The sequence below is a fragment of the Nuphar pumila genome, chromosome 2 (assembly GCF_984573655.1).
Source record: "Nuphar pumila chromosome 2, dmNupPumi1.hap1.1, whole genome shotgun sequence".
In the NCBI taxonomy this organism is placed as follows: Eukaryota; Viridiplantae; Streptophyta; class Magnoliopsida; order Nymphaeales; family Nymphaeaceae; genus Nuphar; species Nuphar pumila.
In genome coordinates this window covers 12993987-13018063 of record NC_143250.1, presented here as the reverse complement: position 1 = coordinate 13018063, position 24077 = coordinate 12993987, and the positions used below count along the sequence as shown (strand labels likewise).

Genomic DNA, 24077 nt, shown 5'->3' with positions numbered 1-24077 from the left:
CTCGAGATATTTCAGGGAGGCAAACTCTCGAGCAAAGAATGCATCAAGTCCATATGGGAAACCAGGGCATCAAGTACAGTTACCGATCGATAATCAACTCCTTCTGGCTGCTATAGCAGGGCTGAACATAAAGCAAAATGTGGTACGTTGATTCTGGGGCAGCCAATCATATAACCAGAGATGAAAATAAATTTCAAGTTTTCAGTCCTTATTTTGATAGAGATAGAGTCATTAGTAGAGATGGGACTCATCATCCCATCGCTCACACTGGAAAAGTTGTCATTCCTATGTCTGATCCTAATATGTGCTTGTCAAATGTCTTTCTAGTTCCTAATATAAAAAAATCTTGTCTGTTTCTAAACTTGTTGATGATACAAATTCTTGCGTTGTTTCGCTCCTGTTTATGTGAAGGATCTTCACATGAAGAGGACGTTGAATGAATGAGAGAGACGAGAGAATATGTATCTCTTCATGGAGAATCCTCTACTTTAAGTCCTCGACAATCCTGTAGAAAAGTTCAAAAGTTTTTTATCTTCATGTTTTGTCAATGAGTCTGAGTCTAAACAACCAAGAGTCTGGCATAGTTGCCTAGTTTATTGTAATAAGGTTTTTGTTGAGAAGCTTGTATTTGATGGTTTAGTTCCTTTGTCCAGTTTGAGTTCCTAGTCAAATAAGATATATCCTAGTTGCCAAGTTTCAAAGACTCATATACTTCTATTTACTTCTTTTAATTCCAGAGCTTCTAAATTATTTGATATTGTTCATTCTGGTGTATAGGGACCAACTCTCAAGGTTTCTTCTTCTGGAAGTCATTATTATGTTATATTCATTGATAATTATTCTCGGTATACTTGGATACATTTCATAAAACATAAGCATGAAGTTTTCAAAATATTCAAGAACTTTCATGCATATGTTCGCAATGAATTTTCATTGTCCATTCGTAACTTCCAGTGTGATTGTGGAGGCGAGTACTCTTCGAATGATTTTATTGAATACCTTAAGGAAAATAGAATTAATCGAACAATTTCTTGTCCCCGGACCCCTAAGCAAAATGGCCTTGCTGAGAGGAAGCATAAACATATCGTCGAAAGTGCCCTCACTATGATGCATGAAGGATGTGTCCCTTTCTATTTATGGACTGAAGCATTCCATACAACAGTCCGTGTAATTAATATGCTACTTATGAAAGTTCTTCAACGCAAATCACCATACTACTAACTGTTTGGACAACACCCTGACTATGGATTTTTAAAAGTGTATGGATGTATTTGTTATGTTCATATTGATGCGTCTTTGAGAACTAAGTTTGACAAGAATGCATATATTTGCATGTTAGTTGGATGTGCTAATGATTACAAGGGCTACGGATGCTATGATGTTGAAAATAAACGCATTCACATTTCAAGAAACATCATTTTTGATAAACAAAATTTTAGAAATGGGGACAACATTCAAAGCGGTGTCAGACTGCAATCCAATCAATCATATCAGCCTTGGTTAGATGACAGTTTATTCTGTATGGATATGATGATAAGTTTGATGACTCAGAAGGCCTAATAGAGAAGCATAATGTATCAGATCAGCCAACCGACAATTTAGACATGATGGACAGAAGATTCAAAGGTATTGTGTATGAGTGCAGGGATTAGACAATAACAGAAAATAATCTGAAACAAGGGAACACTGCTGCATCAGACATCGTAGGTGTTCAAACACCTAGAAGATCTGAAAGAGTGTGACATCCCATTGATCGCTGGGTAAGTTATGAAAATTTCAGTATTAAGCAACAACTTTTCATAATTGCTGTCATAAAAAATGAGGAACCAAAATCGTACAGTTAAGCTGCAAAATCTAACAGATAAATTTAGGCAATGAACAAGGAAATGTAAGGTTCTAAGTGGGTTTTCAAGATAAAACATAAAGCAGATGGCAGCATTGAGAGGTACAAAGCAAGGCTGGTTGCAAAAGGATTTACTCAGGAACAAAGGCTCGATTATGAAGAAACGTTTAGTACAATGGTGAAAATGAGAACTATTAGAATTATTCTCCCTTTGGCAATAGATCATGGCTGGTTCTTGAGTCAGCTAGTTGTCAAAAATGCATTCCTACATGGTGATCTCAAAGAAGTATACATAGATAAACCTCAAGGGTATGGTGAAAAAGTTCCAGTTAATTATGTATGCAAGCTGAACAAGGGCCATATATTGGAAAGTAGGAGCACCCCCCACTTTCCATTTATTTTTTCTTCTCTTTCCAATTGGACGCCACACCCTATGGGCCCCACTTGGCTTTCTCTCGTTCAACCTACAAAGCAAGGCTGGTTGCAAAAGGATTTACTCAGGAACAAAGGCTCGATTATGAAGAAACGTTTAGTACAGTGGTGAAAATGAGAACTATTAGAATTATTCTCCCTTTGGCAATAGATCATGGCTGGTTCTTGAGTCAGCTAGATGTAAAAAATGTGTTCCTACATGGTGATCTCAAAGAAGTATACATAGAGAAACCTCAAGGGTATGGTGAAAAAGTTCCAGTTAATTATGCATGCAAGCTGAACAAGGGCCATATATTGGAAAGTAGGAGCACCCCCCACTTTCCATTTCTTTTTTCTTCTCTTTCCAATTTGACGCCACACCCTATGGGCCCCACTTGGCTTTCTCTCGTTCAAGCTGGTGTGGACATGTATCGTTTGGCTTTTCCTCATGGAGAGGTACCACTTCAGCAACCACATAATTTCCTTGGGCCCCACTTTGACTTAGGAATCCCTCTTGACTTGGTGAGGTGGCAATTAGATCCTTGAGCAATGGATTTAACACATTCCCTGCTGTAACATTGTATATACATATTTATTAGTGTATATACTATATATATACTTATTTTTATTTATAATAGGCTATGCCAATTAAGGGCATTTTTTTCTTTTCATATTGATGTAATAGGTAGTCCGCCTGTGTTTAGTTATACACTGCCGGTCCCAAGCCCGGATAAAGGAGGAGGGTTGCGGTAGGCCTGTGACAGCCAACATAAAAACTTAGTCATACCCTATGAAAATGAACCAATATGAAAATTTCGTTGGGGCGTTCCCTACTGAGCGACGCGCTGTACTCTCTAGGCCCGGAGGCAGTGATAAATGGGCAAGGGTTGCTAGGTCGTCGCCCAGAAGCGACGCGTCACACCGGCGCCCGGGTGTGGTGTCAAATAGGCAAGGGTTCCCTCACTTTGTTGGACGGGTGGGGGTAAAGAAGTTAGTCCAAGACCATAAAATTAGGTTAGCCACTTGGAACATAGGGTCTTTAACTGGTAAGTTGGTATAGTAGATGTTATGTGTAGGAGAAAGATTGATATTTTATGTCTACAAGAGACCAAATGGGTAGGTGAGAAAGCAAAAGTGATAGAACCTTGGGGATATAAGATTTGGTATACAGGAATAAATAGGAATAGGAATGGAGTAGGGATTGTTATGAGTCGTCAGTTTATAGATCATGTAGTTGAGGTTCGTAGGAAGGGTGATAGAATTTTACTTATTAAATTAGTATTAGGTACGGATATTATTAATATTATTAGTGTTTATGCACCTCAAGTAGGTTTAGATGATTCCATTAAGCATCAATTTTGGGAAGATTTAGATGGAGTAGTACAAGGGATATCTTATGGAGAAAAGCTTTTCATCGGCGGTGACCTTAATGGACATGTAGGCATTAGTAGAGATGGATTTGAGAGTATCCATGGAGGCTATGGTATAGGAGAAAGAAATGAAAGTGGAGAAAGGATTTTAGATTTTTGTTTGTCCTATGATATGATCTTAGCAAACACTTGGTTTAGGAAGAGGGAGTCTCACCTAGTAACATTTAAAGTGGGGTTAATACGAGTCAGATAGATTTTTTCCTACTTAGAAAGAGAGATAGGGGTTGTTGCATCGATTGTAAGGTTATACCGGGAGAAAGTGTAGCTACACAACATAGAGTCTTAATTTTAGATCTTAGAATTAGACAATGCCGCAAAAGGGATAGACATAGGATAGATCCTAGAATTAAGTGGTGGGCACTGAAAGGAGCTAAACAAGGAATGTTTGTAGAGCAAGTAGTTAAAGAAGTTGATTGGTGTCTCGAGGAGGATTCAGAATCAATGTGGAATAAGATAGCGGGTGGCATGAGAAAAGTGGCTAAGGAGATATTGGGTGAGTCTAAAGGCGGTGCACCACTAGGTAAGGATACATCATGGTGGAACGAGGATGTCAAATTAGCTATTAAGGTTAAAAGAGAGTGTTATAGAAATCTAAGTAAGAGTCGTGATAATGAGAATTTGGAGAAGTATATGATAGCAAAGAAGGAAGCTAAAAAAGTAGTTCGAAACGCGAGGGCTAAGGTATATAAGGAGGTTTATGACAAGTTGGATACCAAAGAAGGCGAGAAGGATATTTATAGGCTTGCAAAGATGAGAGATAGGAAATCGAGGGATTTGAGTATGGTTAGTGTTAAAATATGTTGATCCTTAAATGTACATATATACATTTATATATATATATATATAAAGATACGTATACATATATATATACATATCTCTATTTATATATATATAAATATATATATTTTATCTTCCTAAAATACCCTCAAGGGTATTCTTGTAAATAAGCATTTTACGCATATTCCAATTGGAATATGCATTGTAATTTTTGTTTTATTTTTATTTTTTGTTTTTTATATTTTTGGGTTTCGTACCACATTGGGGGCCTCCCAAAAGTGACGTTGGGAGCCCCCAACGGTCACAAATGTGACCGTTGGGGGATCTCCAACGTCCCCTTTGGGAGCCCCCAAGGTGGTCCCTTTTCATGCTTATAATTAGGGGATTTCCCCTTTGTATTTTGCATTCTTGGGGGAGCTTATGCTCCATTGTAATGGGGTTTTCACCCCTTCTCCATTATTCTTCAATGATATGTAACTTATGACTTTAAGTCATATTTTTTCCTTTTTATGGGTTTTATGTATTGGCACATTATGTGCGTGTGTTGTTTCCCTTTAATGGGTATATTTGCACTTTACGTGCATAAGTATGGGTTCATTATTGAACCCAAGGTATTCCAAGTCACTTTCTAACATGGTATCAGAGCAAGGTCACGATGGGGTTGTCTCTTGGTGCAACGGAAAGCGTGTCGTTCAAGAAATGGTGAAGTATTCATTGCTCTTCCTAAAGTATTATGCTTTTGAAGTTATTCGGTATGTATCCCTTTTCTCAAAAAGTATTATGCATTTGAAAGTATGTTTCTTGCATATAGTTTGTTCGTTTTGATGGTCATGATAGTTGAATTATTTCTTTTCACATTTCGTGTGCTTATATATTTTGAAAATATCTCCTTCTAAATTTGGTGAAATCGTTTGTTGTCCAAATATAAAATTCGTCTCTATTTATCGAACTACTCATAGCATATAATAGTAATTTATGTTTTTAAAAATTACCTTCAATTATGTGAGATTTATAGTTCTTAAATAAGTATTTCATGATTGACCTATAAGTTAACTTTTAAAATTATATATGATCTCTTACTAAAATAATGATCTTTGCTTAAAATTTCTTAATTCTCATATGAACCCTAATTTGATTTGAGTTCCTCTCTTGATTATGGATTTTAGTGCATTTTTGAAAAATTTGATATAATCATTATATGAGAATCTCTCACATCTAAAATCTTTGTTGAATCCTAAAGTAGTTCTTGTTAATGATAACTTATAAGAACTCCTAAAAAGTTTTTCAATGTTTTTTTTTTGAAAAATTATTTATGATAAACCATTAGGAAAGATTGTTTTTAAAAAAAGGAATTTCCCACATAGAATGCATAGGTCATCTATTGCATCCTTTTTTGGTATAAATGATTTCATTTTTCATCCTTATAAACTTGTTGGTTTGTATTTTTCATAAGGTTTTGAAATCTCTTAATAATATCTTTAAAAAATGCCTACATTGGCCATAATATAGCTTTAGTTGTCCTCAATTGCACTTGTCAAGCATGTAATTACATAATTAAAACTTGAGAATTTCAAGCATTGCTCTTCTTATAAAGTGCATACTTGCTCACTTTTGTGTATTTTTGTATTTTGTGCACATTTGCTTCTCAAAATATTTGCGCTTGTATGCATTCCCTTTTTTTTATGATATACATGCCTTAGTGCATGTTTGTTTACACCTTGGTGTGTATTTGTTCAAGTATTGTATGAATGCTTTCGTGCACATCTTTTATAAAGCCTTGTGTGCTTACATGTATATTGTCTCTTCGTAGACATTTTTGCATTATGGAGCCTTTATGCACATTTCTTATTGTGAAAAACATAATGAATTTAGATATTGAGTCCTTTTTAAATCATTGTAAGTGCTTATAGCACTTTGTACGTTTCCGCATATCTCATCTCAATCAAAGAATATTTAAAACTTGTTGTATGGGATTTAATCCCAAATCTATAAATTTTCAAGTACTTTTTCCTTGAGTATTGTGTTAAAGCCTTCTTTGGGAACCATTACGGTTCTTATGATTTCTTTGATTAAAAGCTTGATTGTCTTGATGAATTCTTTATGTTGTGGTCTTTTTGATACAAGACTTCTTTTAAAGATTAGGCATAATTCGTGTTTATGCAAAATTGTTTTTGATGGATTATATTGGACCTTTGATTCAATTTGTTAATCGGTCATCTTTGTAAAAACTTTTTGGAAAATGATTCCTTATGTGTTTTTTGCCCTTTTGTGGCATTTATATTTGCCCATCACATGTTATTTAATGCATCATTTATTTGGCCTTATTATTGTCATATTAGAGATATTTGTCGAGGTGAGTTATGGGCACCTCGTGTTGTATCATTTTAGATTGTCCACCTTCCATATTATAGATGGTTGTTGAGGTGAGTTATGGGCACCTTGGGACTCTAAAATGAGTTGTTATTTGATCTCTAATTATGAGTGTGTCACTCATTTTTTCTCTTGTGGCCATTGATATTATGGATGCTTCTATGTAAATGTGATGGACATATCGTGTTTGAAACCTTAAATGCTTTAAGGTATATTTAAAATCAAGGTGTTTTGGGATTATAACCCAACCTTTTATTTATGAATCTTATGAGTGCATTTGCACATTTGTGATTCCGAATGTTGTGCTTATTGTGCACATGTGTTCGTGTTTTTTCACAAGTGTTCTTGGTGTGTGTATGTTCACACATTTGTTCTAAAGAATATTATTTTATCATCTTGTTGAAGATACTTTTACATGCATTTATTCCAAAATGTTATTGTTATGAGTATTCATGTTTTAAAAGGAATATTGTTTCATTCGAGGTTTATTTTCATTACAAGTTTATTGCCTCAAAAGTCTTTTCCTTTTATGCCCATTATCTAAGTGTCATCATATGTAGACAAGAATTTTATTACACCTTCGTGTGTTTTTAGCCCTTTGTTGGCTTTTGCTCTCTTGGTCTAGTAGCTGAACACACTTGTCTTGAGTGTTTTTATATGTAGACAAGGCACGTTGATTCACACCATGGTGTGTGATTTTTAGCCTATGTTGGCGTTTGTGTCCTTGTTCTAGTCGCTTAAGATGTATGCCCATTGTTGGCTTATTTCACTCATTTCAAGTGCTATCATATGTAGACAAGAGATGTATTATGTTTTAGCCCATGGTTGGCTTATTACTCTTGTTCTAGTAGCTGAACATACTTGGTTTTAAGTGTATTCTTTTTACGTAGACAAGAGATACTTTTTAGTCCATGTTGGCATGTATTCTCTTGTTCTTGTCGTAGATGCACTTATTTCAAGTATTATTATATGTAGACAAGAGGTTCTTTTACACACCTTTGTGTGTGTCTTTGGCCTTTAATGGCTTTATATTCTTGATCTAGTAGCTTATACACTTGATTTATGGGTTTTGGAGGACTAATGAAGAAGATGTTTGTAATGGATAAACTATTGTTGAAATTTGCAAAATTTCATTCATGACTTGTGTTTTTCAAGCAAATCATATTTTTGATATGCATATCAAGTTGATTTCTTAGCATTTAATCTATATATTAAGTGCTTATGGTTTTTGCCACCCTTATATGCAAAATGTGTATTAAGTATGTCTTTCATAAATGATTTTAAAACCTTGTGAACTCTTGGGTTTATTTTGCCTAAAGTATGCTTGGAGACTTTGTTTCTCTTGTTTGACACTTCATTACATGTTTGAAGCATGTTCATTAATGAGTTCTTTGAGTATTAATTCATTTCATGATAAGTATATGCATATGCTCTTTATGGCCTTTTTGGGCCCTCATTCAATAATGTTTATGTATATCATGCCTCTTCGTAGGCTTATTGTGGTGTCCCTTAGTGGACCATTTTGTTATTCCCCATTATAGGGTTATATTTGTCCAACGTTGGACCTTATGAATGCATTATGCATTCTTGCAATTTATTTCTGCATAATTTGCTTCCGCTCATTCTGTTTTAAACATGATATATGATTTTGAAACTTTAGGGTCATTTTTGTATAATTTGCATCTCTTCTAACCTGTGCTAGTTAGAAATGTTCCATTTAAATAAAAGTACAAAGATTTGTTTTACTTGTTTCTTTGTTATTTCACAGGATCTTGGAGATAGGACAAAGAGAAGTACCCTGGATAGTTCGGGAAATTTGAAGACAATAGGAGGAAGGCCTTTTCAAGTTCTATTGCATCCTTGCCGGAGCCTCTTGGAGTGTTGCCCTTTGTTCAATCTTTTTGTTTCCCCGCAAAGATTGAGGGGGGGTGTTAAAATATGTTGATCCTTAAATGTACATATATACATTTATATATATATAAAGATACGTATACATATATATATATATATATATATATGTATACATATCTCTATTTATATATATATAAATATATATATTTTATCTTCCTAAAATACCCTCAAGGGTATTCTTGTAAATAAGCATTTTACGCATATTCCAATTGGAATATGCATTGTAATTTTTGTTTTATTTTTATTTTTTGTTTTTTATATTTTTGGGTTTCGTACCACATTGGGGGCCTCCCAAAAGTGACGTTGGGAGCCCCCAACGGTCACAAATGTGACCGTTGGGGGATCTCCAACGTCCCCTTTGGGAGACCCCAAGGTGGTCCCTTTTCATGCTTATAATTAGGGGATTTCCTCTTTGTATTTTGCATTCTTGGGGGAGCTTATGCTCCATTGTAATGGGGTTTTCACCCCTTCTCCATTATTCTTCAATGATATGTAACTTATGACTTTAAGTCATATTTTTCCCTTTTTATGGGTTTTATGTATTGGCACATTATGTGCGTGTGTTGTTTCCCTTTAATGGGTATATTTGCACTTTACGTGCATAAGTATGAGTTCATTATTGAACCCAATGTATTCCAAGTCAGTAACTTATGACTTTAAGTCATATTTTTCCCTTTTTATGGGTTTTATGTATTGGCACATTATGTGCGTGTGTTGTTTCCCTTTAATGGGTAGATTTGCACTTTACGTGCATAAGTATGGGTTCATTATTGAACCCAAGGTATTCCAAGTCACTTTCTAACAGTTAGATGTATCAAAGATGAAACACAAAGGGTTTTAGTTAAAGATGAGGAGATTAAGGAGAGATGGAAAGATTATTTTGATAAGCTATTTAATGATAGTCATGCTCAAGATCTTGGAGACTTCTCCATTCCTTTTCATGAGATAAATCGTGACTTCATGCGCAAGATTCAAAAGAAAGAAATTGCAGAGGCTTTGAAGAAAATGAAATCTAGAAGGGCAGTTGGACCAGATGGTATACCTATCGAGGCTTGGAAATGCTTGGGAGAGAAAGGTTTAGAATGGTTGACAAATCTTTTTAACTTGATTTGGCGAACAAATAAGATGCCTAATGAGTGGAGGAAGAGTACTTTGGTGCCTTTATATAAGAATAAGGGTGATATACAAGATTGCACAAACTATCGTGGTATAAAACTCATGAGTCATACTATGAAACTTTGGGAGAGGGTGATTGAGTCTAGGTTGAGGAAGGTTATGATATCGGAGAATCAATTTGGTTTTATGCCTGGAAGATCAACTATGGAAGCTATACATCTTCTTAGACAACTTATTGAAAGATATAGAGAGAGGAACAAAGATTTGCATATGGTTTTTATTGATTTAGAGAAGGCATACGATAGAGTACCTAGGGACGTTCTCTGGTGGACAATGATGAAGAAAGGTGTTTCCCTAAAGTACATTAGTATAATTAAAGATATGTATGAAGGAGTAGTAACCAATGTCCGCACTTGTGGAGGGGTGACAACCAATTTTCCGATAACGGTTGGGTTACATCAAGGATCTGCTTTAAGCCCTTTCCTATTTGCGATAGTGATGGATGAGCTTACGAGATCAATTCAAGAAAATGTACCGTGGTGTATGTTGTTTGCTGATGATATTGTTTTGATTGATGAGTCTAGAGCTGGGGTTAATGCTAAGTTAGAATTATGGAGACAGACATTGGAAGCTAGAGGTTTTAAGTTGAGTAAGAGTAAGACTGAATATATGGAATGTCGGTTTAGTAAGCAACGAAGTAGTGATGGGAGTGTAGTGAAGCTTGGTGAGCAAGAAATACCGGTGAATGATTATTTCAAATATTTGGGATCCATCATTCAAAAGTATGGAGAAATTGATGGAGATGTAAATCATAGGATAAAGGTTGGGTGGATGAAATGGAAAAGTGCAACTGGAGTGTTGTGCGATCGTAAAATGCCATTGCGGTTGAAGGGAAAGTTTTATAGGACGATTATTAGACCCGCTTTACTATATGGTACGGAATGTTGGGCTGCCAAGAGACATCATATTCAAAAAATGAGTGTAGCTGAGATGCGGATGCTTAGATGGATGTGTGGAAATACAATAAAAGATAAGATTCGGAACGAGGAGATACGTAAGAAGGTAGGTGTTGCACCCATTGAAAATAAGATGCGAGAGAATCGTTTACGGTGGTTTGGACATATTCGGCGAAGGCCTAATGATGCTCCAGTTAGAAGGTTGGAGAAATGGAAAAATATATTAGTTAAAAGAGGTCGGGGTAGGCCTAGGAAGACTTGGATGGAGATGATAGGAAAGGATATGAATGCTTTGAACCTCACCGAGGACATGGCATTTGATAGAAATGATTGGAGGAAAAGGATTCATGTGGAAGACCCAAAATGAATTTCTTGTTTGGTTCATATCGCTGACCCCAATTGTTTTGGGATGAAGGCGTAGTTGTTGTTGTTGTTGTTGTTGTTGTTATTGATGTAATAGGTAGTGCCCATTAGGGGCACTTTTGTAACTTTATTTTTTTGCATTTTTTAAATCTTCTACCTGTTGGGACTGGCCCAACTAGCCGTTGGGCTAGCCACTTCATGTAGTCTATCTCCTATAAATAGGGGATCTCTCTCACATTGTTTGTATGCTTTTCTTAAGCATTATTGGTGAATAAATTATTATGTTTTTATTTTGTGTTTGTTCTCGTGTGCTATTGTGAGTGTGTCTTAGTGTCCTTGTGTAATTGCCCATTAGTGGCTAGTGTTCTTGACTTTGAGAGCTTGTGCTTATGCACTTTATTGTATACTCTTAGTGACATTAAGAGTGCTATTTTTTGTCTGTAATTTCATTATAGGCAATACGACTTGCTCATATTTGGTTCTCAATCCTTTCATGAATTGAAAGAATTGTTCTTGAACACACTTCTTCCATTGTGTTGTGTCATTATGCGTGTTCCATATAGGATCATGTCTTGCCATCTCATCCCACAATCTTTTTAGTTTTCCATAATACTCTCTAACAGTTTGCTCTCCTTGCTTGCATGAATGTATTTTGTCTCTAAGCTCCCACAAATAAATGGCATCTTTTTTGTGTACATTTTTTTTAGTAAAGTCCATGCTTCATTGGCCCTTTAAAAGTTCAAAATATTAGCACATGGGTCTTCATCCTGAAAAAGTGTGTTTAGGCGTACGAGTCTAGATATCAAGACCCGAGTCCATTGTATGTACAATTTTTTTTTATTTCATTTCCTTCGGGTCTGGGCATTATTCCAGACCCGGACCCATACTGTACACTTAAGCATATTAATACAATGTTTAGGTCATGATTTCATTTACTGAAATCGTGACAGTCGCAACCCCTTTCTTCTTCTATCTCCTTTCTCTTTTCTCCACAGGTTCCAGAGAAGATTCTAACATGGTATCAGAGCGAAGATCCATCTAGGGTTGAAGAGGCTTCCGAAAGGTGCGACCGACCGATCAGAGGTTTGAGGACTCCTTTGTCTCTTGTCTTCTACTCTTCTTCAGTTTCTTTTACCTTCTTTCTATCTCTCGTTTCTCCTTCTCCTTTCTAATTCCTCTCTGGTGAATTCACGTCTCACGTGGGTCTGATATCCACGTGGGTCTGATATTCACGTGAATCATTATTCACGTAAATCCTGTGCATAGAAAAAAACGAAGGGAAATTCTATTTCACGTGAATCGCTGAAGTCGATTCACCCATTCACGTGAAACCCCGATTCATCTTTCCCTTTCGCTTGGTATTTCCAGATCTGGTGCACCAGATCTGTTTGTTTTTGCACATTCCCCTCTATGCATCTACTCTGCGTATCCAGATCTGACGGTGAAGTTGTGTCAGATCTGAGATATTAATCCCTCTTTGTTGTTCGTATTTGCTGTGTGACAACGGTTTTTTTTAATCTGATTCTCATTTTTTTTCAAGTGTCTCCTCTTGCAGTTGTCTCGCTGTCACAACTGAAAATACTTTTAGATTAATACTCTGATTCAACGTGTAAATTTTTTTTTCATTACGTCAATCTCAAATCTTATAAAAGTGCAAGGGAAAACTTAAATCTGACCCTCTCCGATCACCAGTTTTAAGGGTTACTCAGTCGCAAAAAAAAAGGCGATCAACAAACTTCCCTGGCAGAAGACTGAGCACTTTGTGAACACTCTTGTTAAATTTACTTTCTCCATGGATTCTTATTCTTCTCAATCGAGTCTTTCTTCAAGCTTTCTCAATCAACTCATTTCCGAAAAGTTAAACACCTCAAACTTCTTGATTTGGAAGACACAAATCATTCCTTTTATAAGGAGCCAAGGTCTCTTAGGTTACCTGGATGAAACCACTCCAGTCCCGCTAGAATTTGTTATAAGAAAAGAGAAAGGTGATAAAGGGGCGAGTTCAATTGTGTATGTCAAAAATGCAGAATATCTCAACTGGGAAAGGAAAGATCAATCAGTAGTTGCAGACATCACTTCTACCTTGTCTCAAGAGGTTTTTGTTGCAATCCCTGACAATTGTACTGCCCTACAACTTTGGGAGAGATTGGTTCAGACATATTCACAAGTTTCACAAGCGAGGATGGTTTTTCTCAAGAGGAAATTTCAGCTACTGAGAAAAGATTCCATGACCATTATGGAATATCTTAACAAGATGAAGACTGTCACAGATCAACTTGCAGTTATAGGATGTGCCGTGAGTGACAGTGATATGGTGCAACAAACTTTGAGTAGATTGGGACTCGACTATAATATGATTTTCACCTCACTATTGTGTCTGCCTGCCTTTCCTACTTTTGATGAGTTGCGAGCTAAATTAATTCAGTACGAAATGACTCTGAAGGTTTTTTGTGAAGAAACCATGTTCATACAAATTCCCAAGAAGTTTTTGCCATAGGAGTGACTTACGATCGAGGACGAGGGGGACAAGGGCGAAGTGGACACGGAGGACGTGTATTGCTTCCCACCCCAAATATGTTAACTCATACACAGGGACAAAGATCCATTCTCACTTGTTTCCTTTGTAATAAAAGGGGACATATCAAGGCGAATTGTTGACACAATCTAGAAAATAAAGGAAAGGCTCCATAAACAGAACCCAAAAGAAAGTCCACCAATATCAAAGACAATGGAGAGATTAAAGATCTGTTGATATCCGTCTTGTCAGAATTGAAATTAAAGCAGAATGATCAAGGCACTTGGTTTGTTGACTCAGGGGCAGCAACTCACGTGACTGGTGATGCATGTAAACTTTCTAACCCTATTCTTTATTTTGGCCAAAGTAAAATTGTCACCGACGATGGATCCCACCATCCTGTCTCTCATGTTGGAAAAACTGGCATTCCTATGTCGCATTCTACTCTTGAACTTTCTGATGTCCTTCATGCTCCCAACATCAAGAAAAATATTGTCTTTGTTTCTAAACTTGTTAATGATAATCATGCTTCAGTCGAATTCACTCCCTTCTCTATGCAGGTCAAGGACCTTCGCACGAGGGAAACATTCGCTGAAGGAAAGAGATGAGGCAATATGTATGTCTTTGAAGAAGCTCTATGTCATTCCGTCCGCCCTGCCCATCTGGATTCAAAGTCTTCATTAGAGTCCTGTTTCTACTATTGTGCAAATGTTTTTAGTATTTCTGAATGTAATAAGCCTTTCTTATGGCATAGTCGATTATGACATTGTGGGAGTCATTTTATTGAGAAACTTATTTCTATTAATCTCATTCTAAAAGAAAGTCTCAATGGGGATGAGAAAAGTCAGAAGTGCTCCAGTTGCCTTTTATGCAAAAGTCATGTATTGCCTTTTCATTCCATTAATAAAAGAGCTTCAAAACCTTTTGAGATAATATGTTTTGATGTATGGGGACCCGCCCCAGTTGCCTCTGGATCTGGAAGCAAATACTACCTAATCCTTGTTGATAGCTATTCTCGATACACCTGAATATATTTCATAAAAAATAAGTTGAAAGTTTTCCTTTTGTTCCAAAATTTTCTTTCCTTAGTAAAAAATCAATTCTCTGCGTCCATCCAATTTTTCCAATGTGATGGAGGTGGGGAGTTCTCGTCTAGTGACTTTATTTCTTTTCTCCAAAATAATGGGATAGGAAGAAGGGTGTCTTGTCCACACACCCCTCAACAAAATGAGATTGCTGAGCGAAAACATAGGCATATCGTTGAAAGTGCCATGAGTATGCTTCATGACAGTAACCTTCCCATCAATCTGTGGACAAAAGCTTTTCATTCTGCCGTACATGTGATAAATGGATTGCCTATGGTTGTTCTGGAAAATAAGTCTCCTTATTACTGCCTTTTTGGAGCTCATCCTAGTTATCATGATTTGTATGTGTTTGTTATGTGCACATTGATCGGTCCCTGAGAAACAAGTTTCAGGACAAGGCTCAGAAGTGTAGATTTGTGGGATACGCAGACGACTACAAAGGATATAGGTGTTATGATCCTATCAATAGATGCATCCGAATCTCAAGAAATGTTGTCTTTGATGAGCAAAATTTTGATCACAGAGTTGGCACAACGGAAATGCCCTCTAATACAACTGAAGTTTGTTATCCTTGGCTGAATTCAGAACTTTTTGCTAGTTCTAATGAAGTTTGTCCTTCAGATTGTGTGCAACAAGAAGAAGAAATGTTTGAGACCACTAGGACATCGTGATCACAGAATGAGAAAGAAGTACCATCATCGGTACCGGGCAGATAAAGGGCATCTCCTATTCTAGACAGAGAACGACAACATCAAGCCTTCTAAATCGCTCCCCAGCAACCAATCCTACTTCCTCTCACACTCTTGATGTCAGAAGATCAAATCACATACGACATCCTGTTGATAGGTGGGTCTGCTATAACAACTTCTCCTTGGATTTTCAGCTCTTTTTAACTGCCTTCAATAAGGAAGATGAACCTATTATGTACTATCAGGCAACCACTTCTACCAAATGAGCAGAAGCCATGAATGATGAAATGCAAGCCTTACATGAATGTGGAACCTGAGAAATTGTTCCCAGACCACCTGACAAAAATGTTGTTGGATGCAAATGAGTCTACAAAATAAAGTATAAGCCAGATGAAACTATTGAACGATACAAGACAAGACTGGTGGCAAAAGGGTTTACCCAAGAAGCAGGGCAAGACTATGATGAGACCTTCAGCCCGATGGTGAGAATGGGAACGATTCAAATTATTCTTTCCTTGGCTGTTGAACATGGATGGAAGTTGAGTCAGCTTGATGTAAAAAATGCATTTCTGCATGAGGATTTGAATGAGGAAGTCTATATGGAACAACCCCCTGGATATCAAGAGCAAAATTGTAAAACCCATGTGTGCATGCTAAAAAGAGCTATCTATGGTCTAAAACAAGCATCTCGTTCTTGGTTTGACAACTTCTCGCTTGAGATTCAAAAGCATGGATTTTCACGTTCTCTACTGGATCACTCATTATTCATTTTCAGAAGTCAGGATGTGATCACCCTACTATTAATTTATGTTGACGATATTGTCATCACAGGAAACTCTGAAGCTTACATCAAAGAAGTAAAAAAACTACTAGGTCAGAGGTTCAAAATGAAAGATCTTGGTGCCTTGCGCTATTTTCTTGGTGTAGAAGTTGATAACCAGGCTTATGGTTTAATCCTCACTCAACACAAGTATACAATAGATGTTCTCAGCAAGGCAGGTATGAAAGACTGCAAGCCTCTAGGAACTCCAAGTGTGCTTCACCAAAAACTTAGCACTCATGATGGAGATCTGTATGAGGACCCCACCAGGTATCGCAGTCTAATAGGGATGTTACAGTATCTCACATTCACTCGTCTTGATATTGTTTATTCAGTCAATCAAGTGTCTCAGTTTATGCATGCACCACGTACTGGACATATGGAAGCAGTTAAGAGGATTCTTAGATATCTGAAAGAGACCATTGGGGACGGGTTGATATATTCACCACAGTCGTCTGGCAAGAATGAGCGCGAACTTACTGTATATTGTGATGCAGACTGGGTAGGGGATCCAGATGAACGAAGAGCTACATAAGGATATTGTGTCTTTATTGGAAGAAATTTAGTCTCTTAGAGTAGTAGAAAACAAAAGGTTGTCGCTAGATCAAGCACTGAGGCTGAGTATAGATCCATGGCTGTAGCTACTGCCGAAGCCACGTGGGTCAGGCATCTACTAACTGAAGTGGGAGAAACGATCTCTCACTCTACCTCGCTGTGTGACAATTAAAGTGCTCTCAACATGGTATTCAATCCAGTACATCACAGTCGTGCTAAGCATATTGAGATCAACCAACATTTTGTAAGACAAAAAGTTGAAGAAAAAGAGATCGAGCCTGAGTTTGTCAATACTGAAAGACAAGTTGCAGACATATTTACAAAGGGCTTGACAAAAGATCGTTTTTGGATGTTTAAAGGCAAGTTGTTCATGGTTCAAAACCATGATCAACTTGTGGGGGGGTGAGAAAGTGTGTTTAGGCGTACGGGTCTGGATATCAAGACCCGAGTCCATTGTATGTACAGTTTTTTTTATTTCATTTCCTTCGGGTCTGGGCATTATACCAGACCTGAACCCATACTGTACACTTAAGCATATTAATACAATGTTTAGGTCACGATTTCATTTACTAAAATCGTGACAGCCGCAACCCCTTTCTTCTTCTATCCCTTTTCTCTTTTCTCCAACACATCCATGTTATTCATGAACCATGAAAGAACCTTAGTGTGACCCACTTCCCATTCCCTGAAGTTTTTTTGATAATCAGACATAGTCTTTTCTTTTTCTCCATCTTTTAGTGCTTCAACTCCATTCACATTCTTAGTAAGAACAAGTTCATGTTATAGAGTGGAGCCATCAACTAAATGCCATAGTTCTTTTCCTACAAGGAATCACTTCATTGCGGTGGCCCACATGAAGTAGTTGTTCCCATTGAACTTGATGGGAATGATGGTGACAACCTCCTTTTCGGCCACGGAAAATGTGGAGAAAAGAATAGATGAGAAAGAGAGAGAATGGAGGATGAAGGATGCACAAACAAACATGGTATCACGAACACTTGAGCACCACAAACACTTGAAGATGAAGAGACACCCAATCTTGATCATGAACACAAGCAAAGAGAATCAAGAGCCAATGGCTCTTATGCCATATAATGAAACCTCAAGAAGTAACGATGCCCACTAGGGCAAGAATACACTCACAAAGGCATATAGACAACAAGTGCACACACTCACAATGCTAAAAAAATAAAATATTTTATTAGTCAGAAGAATGCACAAGCGTTAGAGCTTTCTAACGGCTAGCTGGTCCCATCAATGACCAATATGCCCCTAATGGGCACAACACTAAAAACAAAAAATAGAAAAATAAAAATAGAAAAATAAAGTAGATAATTTTAGTATGATTATTGCAACAACAATGTGGACTTTTTTGAATCTTTATTTCTAAACCTGAAAAAGCATTAGTGCTGCACCAATGGATAACTAACTCATGATTTTATGGGTCAAGCTTCACCACATTGGCATTCCTTTTAGAACAAAATGTCTTCTAGGCAATTATACAGCCTACAGCCTATAGGCCAATTGACAGAAAGGTTCTTTGCTAATACATTTATGATACCAGTAAAAGCAAAGGCACCAATAAAATAATCGAGGTCTTGCACTATCAACATATTATGGACAAATCAACAGATCATATCTGGTATTTGTTTTAATAGCAAAATTCATATGAAAGCCTGTCTTGGTGCACAAACTGAAACGGAATTTGGGAGGGATTTGGGTTGAGGAACATGGATTTGATTTTTGTTCACTTTCTGTCAATGGCATGCTGCACATCTCTTGAAAAGGGAGGTATTACAAAGTGCCCCCATAGAGTCCCTTGTTTTCTGCAACTCTCAACTCCATGCGGAAGTCCCCAGCTGCCTTATCCCAAAGAGAATGCCATTTGGAACCAATCGTCCTCTATTCCTTTTCTTTCTTCTGGGTGTTTTAGGACATCATTTGTTTGTATTATTGTACACCTTTGGACATCACTGGATTAATCAAGTTAATATTAATGAAATTAACATTTTTGAAAAAATTGTAATATTTCTAGATATGCAAAAGAAGACTTGAATATGGGCTATGTGCTCAGTCGCTTGGATATTTCCCTGCAGGGTTCAGCTCATACAGGCCCAGCCTTGACACCTGTTGAAGTATTGGTTGCCATCCATGGGGTTGATCCTGAAAAAGATGGAATTGCACTTAAGAAGGCATCATTTATTAAACTTTTGCTATGTAATTACTCCTGTTTTAGGTTTTCTGCATTTCATATATTAAGTTGCTCGTTAAATTTCCAGATAACTGATGCATGTACAGCATGTTTTGTGCAACGCACTGTTTTCACTCAACAAGTTCTAGCCAAAGCATTGAATCAATTGGTAAGTTCTGTGCAGAAATCTGTCATGTTAATGGGAAGAAAAGTTGGCTCTGATTGTTGCCTTTTTCAGGTGGAGAAAATTCCACTTCCTTTGCTATTCATGAGGACTGTTATTCAGGCAATTGACGCTTTTCCTGCACTGGTAACTTTCCTTCACAATATTTTCCCTTTTTTGACAGTTGTCATATATTGAGGACATAAGAATGGCTCTCTAACATGAATAATAGAGTCCTGCTTTTAGCTACTGATCTTTACTAATTGCTGACTTCTGCTCGTCAGAGAAATGGAGGTAACAGCTAATAGTACATTTTTATGTCAGTAGACCATAGGCTACATGGAGTCATTTTGTTCTTTTCTCAACCGCTTGGATGAGAATGGGTTGTGTGTGTGCGCGCACACGTGCATGCTTGTGGGTTCCTGAGACATTATGTTTAAATCTTTTGCAGGTTGATTTTGTAATGGGAATATTATCCAGACTAATAAGTAAGCAGGTATGTAAGGCAAAAAATATTGTTTCTACTTCTATTAAGATGTATTCAGTGTTATTTTTGCTTCAAATTTTTGTTCATTGGTTCTTTGAATTTTTTTCCTTGATTAATTTAATTTTAGGTTACATGTAGTCAACTGTTTAGTAAGCATAGTAGACTATATGCTAGTCTGGCAGTATACAGAGCATATGGAACTTTGGAAAGAGGCTAAAGGATCTGCAAGAACTAGTAACAGCTCCATTTTCCATGAACTTATTAAAATTTTGGTCCATATTGCATGAAGTTTTCCAATACAACTAGTATACAGGGGTTGTATGGCTCTAAAAATGGAATATCCTTGTGGCATAGTTTTACGTTGAGTAATGCTTAGGATTCCACCTTTCGAAATATCAATTAAATGAGTAAATTTTTTTCCATAAGGAATGAATTGAAATGAGTAATTGATAGATGGAATTTGAAATGAAGTAGACATGGTTTAGAAGACTTTAAATCATTGATCTCAATTACTACATCTTCGAACTGCTCGTGACAGAAAATAAGCAGTAAACTTGACATTAAGGCATGTTTGGTAACGTCTCATGAGATTCTGACTCATGCAAATGAGAGAGTGAATTCCATTAGCATTGGCTAACCAAACATCAGAAACTGAGTGGTGAGAAACCAACTCTCATTTGCAAAGGCAAATGAGAGTTGTTTTCTCATTTACATGAATCAGAATCACAAGGGCCTTTGCTTATCCTTATTCATATGACTCCAAAGTCACGTGGCTCAGCCTCAGCAAACCAAACTTTCCCTAAATGGATTTTAGCAGTAGGATTTGTGTTATTTTTTATAGGCAAACTGTCCACCAAAGGTGAATGATTCGGAAAGAAGTTTGATTTTAATTGGACATGATTTTAAGATTTTAAATTGTCAATTCTTATGACTTCAATTTCAACCAGAATTTGATGTAAATAATTCCTCTTGCTTTGAGCTGTTCTCATCTTACATCTAATGGTTCCATTTGTTGAATGTCATAAATCAGATAAAGAATCTCACTTTTTTTTCTAATACCTCAAAATATTGTTTTCCTTAATTACCTTTTCATTTAATTCAGAGGTCATTGTCAAAGTATATGCTGAGCTTCTTGAAATTATTTTTCACAGATCTGGCAGATGCCGAAGTTGTGGGTTGGATTTTTGAAGTGTGTAGCTCAGACGCAACCACACTCTTTTAATGTGTTGTTACAGGTTTTGACTCTCTTTTAGCCAAAATCATATAAAGATTTCCTCTATTATTGATTGGCTAACATTGTTCCCCCTGTTACAGTTACCAGCACCGCAACTTGAGAGTGCTTTGAATAGACACACTTTGCTCAAAATTCCGCTTGCTGCATATGCCAATCAGCCAAGTATCCAAACATCATTGCCTAGGTATATTCTTGTGTCAATGTTTTCATTTTTACGTTCTGAGGGAAGGGGGAGGAGGAACTTGAAGGTATGCTTCCCTTTGTTTCCGTCAAAAAGCATAATTTTCTACTGAACTTCTATATATTGGAGGTTTAGCTTGTCTCGAAGCTCTAAGAATTTTATATCAGGAATGAAACCTCGTTAAGACATACCCTTGCTAGTATTCACAAAATGATAACAAGGTGGTACATTTCTCCATAGGCATTGATGGCTTTTTCGTCATACACTAACTTTTTTTGCATTACCTCGTTGATTTGTCAAACTAGGCAAACCTGCATTTGTAACAGAGCGAAAAAATTACTTTTAGTCATTCCCCAAGCTTTCATAGATTAGCAGTGTTCCTTTTTGGGGAGCAGAGAAACACTGCTACTATTTTTGGTTGAATTATTTGGTATGCCTGGATTATCAAAAAAGATTATTTGGTATGCCTCTTGTGAAATGCTTGTAACAAATTGTTCTTTCCATCTTTCTTTTTGTTAGTTCTTTTTCTGATATTGATAGATTGCTTAAACCAGACTGCTTAGCAGTAGTGTACTTTGAGTTGATTCTCAGACTTTTCCAACAGGTCTACGCTAGCTGTCTTGGGACTTGTTAATGAAAAGTTGCCAGCCACACTTATTCAAGTGCCATCACACACGTCAGAGACATGCTCTTCGGTACAGAGTACAACTCCAACTTGAGATTGAAAACGCTCAGTTAAAGATTCCTAATATGGTGGATTAACTCCATATATAAGAGCATGGGTGAAAGGTGCTCTCATCCAGTTGCAGAGGCTGACAGATAATTAGGTCAGCTTGTGGCAGCATTCAAAGGTAACTCCAGTGCTACAATATGCTTCTAGCATGTTTGTGTTTGGTCCAGATGGAACAGATGGGGTCTACAACGGGAATTTGTTTCAGAAGGGCTTTGGCCGCAAAAAATCACCAGCATTCTTAAATCCTCTCAAATGTACAGTAGCTGTATCCATAGCTTGAGCTAGGCAGGTTCATCTTGTTTCTCTTATTATTTTCTTTTCCTGCATTTGCTTCTTTACCTGTTCAGTTTGGAGCTGACTGCATAATAGAAACGGTCGAGTCTGTAATTTTGTGAAATATGGTCTCCAAAGACCATGATATTTCCCCCCCTAGTGAATGAGATATAACCCTGAGATTATAAAGGGAGAAAGGAAAGAAGAAAAAAAAAGATGGCATTAAACATTTTTTGGAAAGTGACAAATTGAATATATCTCCATGTTATAATGTGGAGGGCTTTTTCTGCTCTTACGAGAACATGAGTTGGGCATCACTCCACGTTTGACTGTGTCCCACGGGACGAGTGGATGAGCTGTTCCGCATGTCCAGTGAGATGTTGATTTTCCATTCCGACCGTCACCATGGGAGGGACAGTAATTCACAAAAATCAAGTGGACGAGGGGGTGGGGGAGGAATAGTATTAAAAAAATTTAAATAAATAAATAACAATGTCCTGCAGGACAGTGTGTCCGGGACGAGTAATGTCATATCTGTGCTGGACAGTGTGTTCTGTCCAAGCTTGGACAGGCAACAAGCAGTCAAACACCCTCTTATGGTATGGTTGGACAGTTTCTTCTTACAGAGAAGGGATAAACCAACTAGTTTACAAAACTAAAAATAAAAACTAGAGAAGGAAAAAAGGGAATTTACTCTCTTATTATTTATTAATGTAGTGTTAAGAGGGCACACTGATGGTTTTTCTTGACATAATGTTTACATTTAGAAGACTGTTAGCTTTTAAGGCAGTTAGAGCAGTTCGCTTGGTTTAATCACATTCACTAGAAAATCGGCTTGACTCTGACTTGCTCGAATCTTGGCTTGTGATCAAATAAATTTAACAAAAAATGATCGTATTATACATAAAAAATGATGCGTTTCTTGAAAACCTTACAATTTGCCCAAATCATGTTCAAAACTGTAAATGTTGGGTATTAAAATGATTATTTTAACCTTGAGATATGCAAATTTCCTTTATAACATACTTTACTACTGATTTTTGACCCAAAAATTTAAGGATTCACGTGATTTTTTGTGCAACCTATGTCAGAATTTTGAAAACAAATTAAAAAGGATAGACAGATTGGTGTGTATTTTTTCAACTCCTTAAAGATGACCTTGATTTGACGAGTGGTTTGAGAAAAACATCATCTTGAAAACTTGCTTTTAAAACACGAGACTCTTTGCTTTCAAAACTTATGAGAATCTTGATTTTTTTTATGTTTTTTCTGTTTCACATGCTTCATCTATTCTTATATGTTCTCTCTACTTTTTCATGTTTTTTTATGTCTCATGCTTCTCACTCACTAAATTGGCAGTCATCATTTTTAGAATTTGTTAAAAATTTAATTCTTACACTAAAAAAAATCATGAAATTTAACAATAATTGCTTTTATTTTAGTTTCTATTTGCATTCAATTTCGATTCTCATTCAATTCTTATATTATTTTTTTTTGCTTTCTGTGTCCTATACATTTTAAAATGCAGCGCTTCTAGCTTTCACTTCCTATATTATTTCTCTCGCAGTCAGCTTCCTAGTCTGGCAACCTTGTTTGTGTGAATCTAGCGGTGAGCAACCAGAAGAGATGCCTCTAAGAGCTTTCTATACAGCGCTTCATAGTGAACAAAAAACCTATATAACAGCCAATGTAACAAATGTCGCGGGATTTATGAAAATATCATCAGAAATTACCTAAAAGTTTTAAACAGTGATTTCTTGCGATATTTTCAAAATGTCATGATTTTTTTTATAAAAAACATAAATATCATATTTTTAATGTAATATTTATGTTTTTAACAGCTATTTATCACAAAAAATCATGTTTTTATTTTCTAGATATTTTTTATGTATATATCTTCATAAAAATCTACTTTCTAAATTTTTTTATTTGTTTATTATTGCTGATATTTTGCTGAAAAAAGCACGATATTTT

At 36.5% G+C, this 24077-nt stretch overlaps 1 protein-coding gene across 1 annotated transcript in view; it reads left to right on the top strand.

The window, feature by feature from the left end:
- The window catches only part of LOC149844800 (uncharacterized), a 93665-nt gene extending 71272 nt beyond the window's left edge, over positions 1 to 22393 (top strand). Inside the window, exons 21-27 of the mRNA XM_089995288.1 lie at positions 18938 to 19033; positions 19121 to 19201; positions 19271 to 19342; positions 19647 to 19691; positions 20834 to 20917; positions 20997 to 21100; positions 21702 to 22393. Coding sequence (XP_089851414.1) covers positions 18938 to 19033; positions 19121 to 19201; positions 19271 to 19342; positions 19647 to 19691; positions 20834 to 20917; positions 20997 to 21100; positions 21702 to 21816 — 597 coding nt within the window. The 3' untranslated portion in view covers positions 21817 to 22393. The remainder of the gene's footprint in view (positions 1 to 18937; positions 19034 to 19120; positions 19202 to 19270; positions 19343 to 19646; positions 19692 to 20833; positions 20918 to 20996; positions 21101 to 21701) is intronic.
- Positions 22394 to 24077: the final 1684 nt, after the last annotated feature.